Raw genomic sequence first — 9,483 nt, 5'->3', positions numbered from 1 at the left:
TGTGAAGTAGATGTCGCACGTGTAACTCGCCGAACGGACTCTTGACATGGTGATGTCCATAGGATGCTCCGCATCATCCAGTCTCATTTCTATTGGGCTGGCGACAACAATAAGTAGAAATACCATATGGTCAGTTGGCCTGACATTTGCAAGCCCATGGAATAAGGAGGCCTCAGTATTATGTGCTCTAAGCGCATGAATATCGCCCTCCTATCCCGATGGCTCTGGCGCATCTCGCAAGGTCACGGTGGCCTCTGGCTCGACATCATTCGGAACAAGTACCTGCGTGGACAGCCCCTCGCCTTCTGTCAAAGATCTGGCGGCTCCCAGTTCTGGCAGTCGGTTGTCCAACTTCCACCCGTTCTCCGCATCGGGACCTCCATCTCGGTGGGATCCGGGGCGGCGACTTTGTTCTGGTTTGATCGGTGGGCCGGAGACGCTCCCTTCGCTGCGCACTTCCCCGGCCTCTTCTCCATCACTGTCGATCCTTTTACCTCAGTTGAGAGGGCCCTTATTGACTTAGGGCGCCTCGCTTTTCCGGAGGCCATTTGGGCCCCCGGAGTCCGCCGCGTGGCGTGAGTTACGGGATTGAGTCGCTCTCCACGAGCCGATGGTGGACGGTGGACCAGACCAGGTGCGATGGCGCCTTGAGCCATCTGGCCAATTCTCCACCAAGTCTCTCTACCAGGCCACCGCCCCCTCCTCCGCCCCTCCCCCCCCTTACGACGGTGTGGTCCATCCGCTTGCCTCTGAAGATTCGGATCTTCATGTGGCAATGGATTCGCGGTCGGATCCCGTCTGGGGTCGAGGTTCACAAGCGAAATGGCCCGGGCACTGGCCTCTACCCGCTGTGCGGTATCCCCGAAGACTCGAATCACATCTTCTTCCCCTACGTGTCCGCTCAATTCGTTTGGAGCTACTTTCGCGAAGTGGTAGGTGGAAATTGGTGCCACACCAACTTCCCTGACCTATTTGCCGAACTCCAGAACTCCCACTTGCCGTCTTGCCACATTAGGTGGCTTGAGATTGGGGTCATTGCTTGGACCCTCTGGACGATCCGCAATAAGCTTCTGATCAGCGCACTCCTCTTCGACGAGTTACTGACGCTATCTTTAAACTGTCTGGTTTCTTGCAGCTTTGGCGGCCGCTTAGCCGCCCTCAGGACCACGACGCCATCTCCGCCTTCATCGCCGACCTCCGCTCGATGGCCGTCTGTCTGTCGCCGCCGCCACCGCCGAAACCTGACTAGGCACTTGTTTTGCTCTCCGGCGCTTTTCTTTTATTTTGTTTGGGCTTGTTGAGCTGTACCCTCAGCATAACCTCTGTACTTTTTTGTGAGACTTGGGTGTGTGTGTTTGGACAAGTCCTTGTATGTGTGCTTTCTGGCGGTTTGCTTTATTTATAAAGCGGGGCGAAAGCCTTTTTCGATAAGGCCAAGGCACAACTCAAGGCCGAGTGCGATGATGCCTCCTTGGGGGCAAAGCTCATCGACGACAATCCGCAACTCTCGATGATAATCGTGTGTTTATTCGAGTCCATGGTGGATGCACCCAAGAGGGGGCAGGAGCTACCATTTAATTGTCCATTTTACTGTGTACTACATCGTATATTATGTAAGTAGCTATAATGAATTGGGCTTTCCCCTTGTTCTTCTCATTCCCTCGTGTTTCCGTTGAATTTAAAATCCGAACCACAACACGGTGGAGATGTGGCTCATTGGCTACACAGGAGCGAGATGGAATCGGTGTCATAGCAATTGGATTACACGACAAGGGAGAAGATCGGCCAGGGGGTTTCGTGTGTGACCAAGTGTGGTCATCATTGGTGATTAACGTTGGAGCACGTTGTCGACCAAAGATGAACAAAGCAAGGCGACATTGGGTCCTCTTGGTGGAGCCTGTGTTGCGCTTGTAATCAATCCCGGGATACACGAAATTTTCATTGACAACGATGGAAGCGTCACTAATGCACCAGAATAAGTGCATCGACCTAGGCGAGTCAAATCTCACATAATGCTGAAAGTAGTTTGGTGTAAGTGAACGATAACAACCGTTTTGCTCCCTCTCTTCCTAAAAAAAAAAAAGATGACTAACTCCTCCAGCAATGGAAGGGTGAGGGAACCCACCTCTCTGACTCGGCTATAGTTAAGGTTATGACTAGTGTGTTCCACGCCGACGTTTAGAATAATCTCCCCCGATCCCAAACCCATCTCAGCGGTGCCCCCGGTGGTAAACTCGAGGGATCTGTTGGAGCCTTGTTTCGGCATTCCCATGGTGCGATGGATCTAGTTTTTTTTTTGTGTGTGTGGCATCGTGTTTGGGAAAAGGTGAAGGTCCAAGAACAAGATTAGAGGCTCGAGAGTGGCAGTTCCATCATTCAGTGTCGACGACATTGGCAACATGCGGTGGATCTAGGTTTCAAAGAGCGCGGGGATGATAGCTAGTCGACGCACAACAGCAACAATGGCCTTGTAGTGGGCCCCTTCTTCATATCACAAAGCCCTCGTGAGTGCTTCTTTGTCCCCGTCGGCAAGTAGTGAGGATGACGGTTGCAGAAATCTCAAAGGACTTCAATGTAGTTTTCTTTTTGTGAGGAGTTTTCCTGCAAATGTTCATCGATATGTGTCTCTCTCATTGTCTCGTGGTTTTCATGGGTTCATGTAGTTTGACATTTGTTTAATGGTAATGCAAAAATTCCTAAAAAGGGAAAATAATGCCACCATGGATTTCCAAAATCATTAGCAACGGGTCTTTTTTCTTCTTTGGGCGAGTTGTGGAGCTACTTTTTCTTTTCTTAGATATAGTACCATCTGTTTTGACTTTTCTAGTACTTTTGAGGCTAGTCCTCCCCGATCCCCATCGTACAAGTTTTAGCAATGTGTCGGCGTCCCCCAAAATAGCTCGTGTTTTTCTGCAAAAATAAAATAAAATGAAAATAGCTCGTGTTAGCTTAGTGATGTTTTCATTTTCACTTTTTTAGCATATTCCACTTGTCGGGGTAAACCCGAGTCAGAAGCTTTCAACTTCAGAGCGATCGAAGGGTCCTGAATCGCCTAGATGGCATCGTCCGTTCTCATAGACATCCCTTGGTAATTTGTTGTTCTTAATACTGACTTGTGGAGCAAAGCATAAAACCATGACGTAGACTTTTTTGCATTTCTGCAAGTGGTCGGCAAAGAGGCTTGTCCTCCCTGAAAATATGTATGGAGATGACCCTCACTTTTATAATTGATCAATGCTGCATTAACCAATAGTTACTGGGAAATAAAGTTAAAAGGGGAAAAAGGCAAGGATAGGATTAGGATGGCATTCTCTCTGCAGGGTTCTCAAACACAGATGCTAGCAAATGGATATACTGGATTAAGCCACCGTGATTTGTCAGTCTGAAAAAGAAGGGTCAAGTAAAGTTTTTTTTGACGGGTAAGGGCCGAGTAAAGTTTATATAGTACAATAGCTAAATTATACAAAAATAATAACTAAATCCTCCAGTTCAATGACAAGCAAATACTTGTTCGTACCAAACACTATCCTCATCACATGAGGGAACAATTTGATAACCTAATAAGAATATTTCTGAAGAACATATTAACTCAGTAAACATAAAAATCTTGCAGTAGGTTACTAGGGCTGAATTTGGCAATTATTTCCTAAACAAAAAATGAGATTGCGTAATATAATACTCCCTCCGTCCCAAAATACTTGTCACCGAAATAGATAAAAAGGGATGTATCTAGAACTAAAATACGTCTAGATACATCTCCTTTTATCCATTTTGATGACAAGTATTTTCGGACGGAGGGAGTACAAACTTTTAAGACCTTAAACATATTATCAGGTGCAACTCATTCATGAGGTGTATACTGACAGCCTGGCTTTGGTTAGGGCACCATATCAGCATGACGAATTCTCCCCAAAACATGATTGATACACTGCTGTATTGTGGGTGAATCTGTGCTGCACAGTTTTGAAACACGGAGTCAGATCAGGAAGGACACATACATAAATATAAGTGATGGCGAAAAATCAGGTATTGATCCTGGGAGATTGAGGTGAGATTGATCCCTCGAAATGCAAAGTAACACGAAGCTCTTCGAAACAAAGGTTTAAGTATGATAGAATAAATTCCCCTGTTTTGCACAATGAACTTTTGGATTCAGATGTTTAGTACTACTTCAAGCTCAAAAACAAAAAAGAACTCAACTCGAGGTTTGACATGTGTACCATGTTCGAAAAAGTCAGACAAATACTGTTTAACAATAAAATACAAAGATAGTTTTAACTTTTTACTAGCATGTAGTTTGAGTTCATATGGTAATTTGTGATTGTAGTTTAGAAAGAGACAGAGCATTGAGCGGTCAATGGCCATAAAGGGCAGCCCGGTGCATGTAGCTCCCGCTTGCGCAGGGTCCGGGGAAGGGTCAATTGCCATACATGTCCAGAAATGCAAGCACTGTTAATTAGGAGACTGACAACTAAGGCAAGAATATGTTCTATGAGGAAGTCTGAAAAGATATATTTATAGAACGTACATGTTGGAGCAACGTTAGATGACCAGAAGTGCCAATTTCACTAACCAATCCACTGGATGACAAGATACCAATCCACTTTCTCTTCACAGAAACTTCATCTGGAGAAAAATGTGCAGGTTCAGTTAGCAAGATGAAAAACATATTTTATCTAATTAAATGTCAATGCATAATGTTGCTGGAACTTCTAGTTTTTTAATGCTACTACAAGTGAGGAAAGCTTCCTGGAAAAAAAATAGAATGATAACAAGAATAAACTGTGGACATACTTACATTTTTTTTAATTAGCTAGTGCTACAACTAAAGGTATGTATGCAAAACCATAAGAAAATTACATCACTACACAATGCTCATTCTGTCCTTTCTGGGAGTAAATATCCATTCATCATAAACTGGAGGATGTACAGGAGATTGAATGAAAGTTCAAACTTTATGTACACAGGTTTCAATACCTCGAGATCGTTCAGGTAGTAAAATCATCAAGCTCCTGGTGCTGGGGGGGTCAGAGAACGCCAAACAGCTTGATAATGTAGAATAGTTCATTGATTTTACTATAATTGCCATCGGCCCAACACACACTTGATATGCTGAGGTTCAGAGAACTCCAAATAGCTTGATATCTTTTACCATTAGCAAACACATCACACACCAGATGGCCCATGCGTGGAGGTGGCGTACGGATTAGGATTTAGGAGCGATGTCCATAGGATACACGCCCAGCAGCTAAGCACCGACCAGAACACCATGGTGGCAGTGTGGCACCATCACCCAGCTCAATCTTGGTGAGGCACTTGTCCACACCGTTGAGAGGGAGGAGCTCCAAACCACACGAACACTTATCTGCTGATTCCAGTGCATCAACTAACTCCACCGAAGAATTGGTATTTTACAGGGAGCAATTGTATTTGTTCACGATATTTACCTTTCCCAGAAAACAGAGACAACAACAATGAACTAGTTGAAGCTTCAAGTGAGATGCTCTTGCCATCAACTTTAGACATATAATTTCCGGCCTTGACTATCTCCCCCTTCTCCAATAACGTTCTAATGGTATCATTTAAAAGACGGGAGCAAGGAGCACAACCACTCTTCTCCATTGATAAGAACATATTGTCAGCTTCTTTCACTGATCCTTCTTTTAGAAGATTTCGTATCATTATGCCGTATGTAGAGACATTGGGCACCAACCCGCTGTCTGATATTGCAGCAAACAAATCTTTAGCTTCTTCTCTTCTCTGAACAGTGTACATTGAATTAATCATGGTATTGAGTGTTGTGATATTGAACTTTACATTAATTGTGCGTAATTTCTGGAACATGGCGATTGCTTCGTCGGTGCAATTATTTCTACAAAGTCCTCTAAGAATTATGTTGTATGTGGACAAGCTCACAGTTGTTCCACATCCGATCATCTCATGGAGCATTTTCTTGGCAGCAACGGTTCTCCCAGCACGAAATAATCCATCCAGTATGATGTTATATGTAACAGTTGAAGGTTTAATTTTCTTATGTGACATTTCTCTGAACAGATTCAACCCATCATCAATCCTTCCACTCTTAAAATAACCATTGACAAGTGTATTATATGTAAAGATATCAGGCTCAATGCCGGCTGATATCATGACATCTAGTACACTGACTGCTTTGCCCATCTCACCAATTAGGCAATATCCATCAATCAGCGTATTAAACATAATGATGTCAGATCTCTCCCCTATGTCTTTAACCAAGTCAAAGATATGGTGTGCATCCATAACCCTTCCTTCTTTGCATAGACTGTGTACTATTGAACTGAAGAATGCAATGTTTGGACGAGGAATACCTTTATTCATCATTTCAGAAATCAACTCCTTCGCTTTCACCAAATCACCATGTGTACATAAGCCCTGAACTAGGGAGTGATAAACAACTGTGTTCGGTTGTACTCCCGTACCAATCATCTCACTGAACTTATTCATTGCATCAGCCAGCCTACCCATTCTGCAAAGTGAAGCTATCACAGTTGAATAGGTGACTACATTTGGATTGACTCCTTGTCCTGGCATTTCAGTAAATATGAGCATAGCTTCGTCCATCATTCCTCGTTTAGCATATGCATCAATTAATATGTTGAAAACTTGGCAGTTGGCTACAATACCGTCGCCTTCCATTGACTTAAAGAAACTCATCATATCAGGAAAGCTTCCTTCATTGGCATACCCATGAAGAAGAGTGGCGTAGGAGATGATATCAGGCTTGTGGCCCTTTGCAGACATGGAATGAAAATTTTCTGCAGCTTCTTTGCTTCTTCCATGCTTGCAAAGGGAGTCAATGAACGAATTCCAAGTGACAATATCTGGTATAAGACCACTGCTTGTCATTTCTCTGAACAGTTTAGTCGCCTCTTTCCACTGGCCCAAAGTGGAATATCCATGGATCATGCTAGTATATGTCACTTTATTCGGTTGAACGCCGTTATCAACCATCTCCCGAAGGAACAACTCTGCATTGTCCATTGCTCGGGCCTTGCACAATGCACTGATAACCGAGTTATATGTCACCACATTAGGCACAAACCCTTGCTTCGTCATTTCATGGAATAGATTGCAGGCCTTGCCTATTTTTCCTTCCTTAAAGAAGCCGTGGATGACCGTGTTATATGTGACCACGTCAGGGGAGCACACACCTTCTTTCGCCATCATCCGGAGCAGGTCGAGCGCCTGCTGGCTCCTGTTATCATCACATAAGCCCTTCAGGACAATGGCGTATGAGAAGGCATCAGGCACACACCCCAGCTCGCTCATCCTACGACGCAGCACTTTCACAGCATCGTCTGTCCGTTTAGCGCAGCACAGGCACTTGAGGACAGTGTTGGCGATGGTCTTGTCTGCCTTCAGGCCCGTCCTTAGGAGGCGGCCGAAGAAGGCGAGCCCAAGTTCCGGACGACGGGTGCGGCAGCAGCAGTTCATGAGGACGCCGTAGGTGAAGATGGTGGGCGGCGCCACCCGCATGCCGCCGGCTTCTTCTCGGCAGACACGGTTGAAGAGGGAGAGGACGAGGGCGGGGCCGTCTCTGCAGGCTTTGGAGGGCGTAGCACGGCTGAGGGCGGCGAGGAATCCGTTCAGGGAGCGCTCAGGGACCGGGGTGGCCTGCCTTAACAATTCGTCGAACAGGTGGTGTGCGTCTTGCGGGCTGAGCGTTCCGGCGCGGACGCGCTCCGTGGCCGCCGCACAGGCGGCGTGGGGAGACCACGAGGGTGAGGGTCGCGAGGTGGAAGAGGGGAGGCGGTGGCGGCGGCGGCGGCGGAGGCGGATGCGCGACATTGGCGAGATGGAAGAGGAACAGCCGATGAGGGATGTCAGATAGGGAGAGGAGGAGGAGTTGCGGAGGCGGAAGCCGGACGTCGGCTAGGTAGAGGAGGAGGAGGATGATGAGCGGCGGCGGAGGCGGGATGCTCGGCGCGTGAGCCGTCGGGGCGGCGCGCGAGGGGAGCCGTTACAGTCGCCGGAGCGTGTTCAATTCAGGTCTGCGCTATGGAATGGGATCATGCAGCGTTCCGCCGTACGAGGCATTGGGTGCTAGAGCAAGTCCACTCGCATCCCCAGCGCCGAAAAAACCTAGTCGTGTCCCCAGGACACTGAAATCCGCCGGCTCGGCCCGTATTTTGGCCCGGCAATGTCAGACCGAACCCAGCGCACTAAACTGCTCATGGGTCATCACTGTCAGGCGAAAAAGCATCTTGCACGTCCAGATCCCCCCCCCCCCACCCCGCGCGCGCTTGCCTTCCGGCGACGTGCTGATCCCGGCGTCGCCTACCTACCCACCGCCACTAGAAAGGCCATTCCCCTGCCGGAAAAGAGAGGATTGTGCGCCGCGGTAGCCTCCACCTGCTCCTGGATGAGCTTTCCGGCGCTCCGGCCAGGTGTTTGGCGATTTATCTGCTTGGCGATGGACTCAGACGACAAGCAGGCGTTCGTGACGCTGCTGGAGGAGGAAGCCGATGCCGACATCCAGGACGAAGAGCATCTCATGGTTCTCACCGCTCTGGCCGGCCTGTTCGCGAGCAACGCAACGTGGTGGCTCGGCGTCGGGCCAGCTGAAGGCAAAGCAGAGGCATCGCCTGGAAGGCTATTGCTTGTTGTACGCCGACTACTTCACCGACGCTCCACTGCATGACGAGAAAGTATTTCGGCGCCGTTATCAGATGAGTCGAAAGCTCATCCTCGGGATTGTGAATTTCATCCGTGAGTTCAACAGCGACTTCAAGTGCAAGAAGGATTGCACTGGCATACTTGGATTCACCTCACTCCAGAAGTGCACGACAGCTATGAGGATGCTTACATACAGAGCTCCTGGTGATTCACTGGAAGACTATGGACGCATGGCCGAGTCCACGACCATTGAGTGTTTGTAAAAGTTCTACAGGGTAGTGGTGGCAGTGTTTGGACCTCAATACTTGCGATCACCCAATGTTGAAGACACTGCTTGGATCCTAGCACAGAATGCAGCAAGAGAATTTTCTGTGATGCTTGGAAGCATCGACTGCATGCATTGGAAATGGAAAAACTGTCCATTTGCTTGGTAGGAGATGTACAAAGGTGGTTGCAGTGTGGTACTTGAGGCAGTGGTCACACAGGACCTCTGAATTTGGCACTCCTTTGGTACGCCAGGAACTCACAATGACATCAACGCACTGCAGTGCTCGAATGTCTTTGCCAAGCTTGTTGAAGGCATGCTCCTTCGGTGAACTTCGAGGTCAATGGGCGCCACTACAACAAGGGATACTACTTAGATGGCATCTATCCGAGATGGTCCACATTTGTGAAGACTATCTCAAACCATGTGTCAGGAGGCAAGAACTCCTACTTTGCCAAGTGTCAGGAGGCTTGCAGGAAGGATGTCGAGCGGGCATTTGGTGTGCTCCAATCTCGTTTTGTTGTTGTCCAGTCCCCCGCTCAAACCTGGTCGAAAGATCAAAT

The 9,483-nt window shown here is 47.6% G+C and overlaps 1 protein-coding gene across 3 annotated transcripts; it reads right to left on the bottom strand.

Moving 5' to 3' along the window:
* Positions 1-3,383: 3,383 nt before the first annotated feature.
* LOC123108271 (protein Rf1, mitochondrial) lies at positions 3,384-8,054 on the bottom strand. 3 transcript variants are annotated; one of them, XM_044530103.1, is made up of 4 exons: positions 4,978-8,048; positions 4,529-4,626; positions 3,818-3,953; positions 3,384-3,682 (listed from the first exon to the last, which is right to left on the bottom strand). In XM_044530103.1, the coding sequence occupies exon 1, from the start codon at positions 7,825-7,827 to the stop codon at positions 5,383-5,385; it is 2,445 nt and encodes an 814-aa protein (XP_044386038.1). In that variant the 5' UTR covers positions 7,828-8,048; the 3' UTR covers positions 3,384-3,682; positions 3,818-3,953; positions 4,529-4,626; positions 4,978-5,382. The 3 variants fall into 3 exon arrangements, with proteins under 3 accessions (XP_044386038.1, XP_044386030.1, XP_044386045.1); XM_044530095.1 differs by having other exon boundaries at positions 3,384-3,953; positions 4,978-8,054; XM_044530110.1 differs by having other exon boundaries at positions 3,384-3,948.
* Between the last annotated feature and the right edge of the window lie 1,429 nt (positions 8,055-9,483).

This window comes from Triticum aestivum, chromosome 1B (genome assembly GCF_018294505.1).
Source record: "Triticum aestivum cultivar Chinese Spring chromosome 1B, IWGSC CS RefSeq v2.1, whole genome shotgun sequence".
Lineage (NCBI taxonomy): Eukaryota > Viridiplantae > Streptophyta > Magnoliopsida > Poales > Poaceae > Triticum > Triticum aestivum.
The sequence above is the reverse complement of the archived record's forward strand: the minus strand, read 5'-3'. Positions and strand labels throughout refer to the sequence as shown.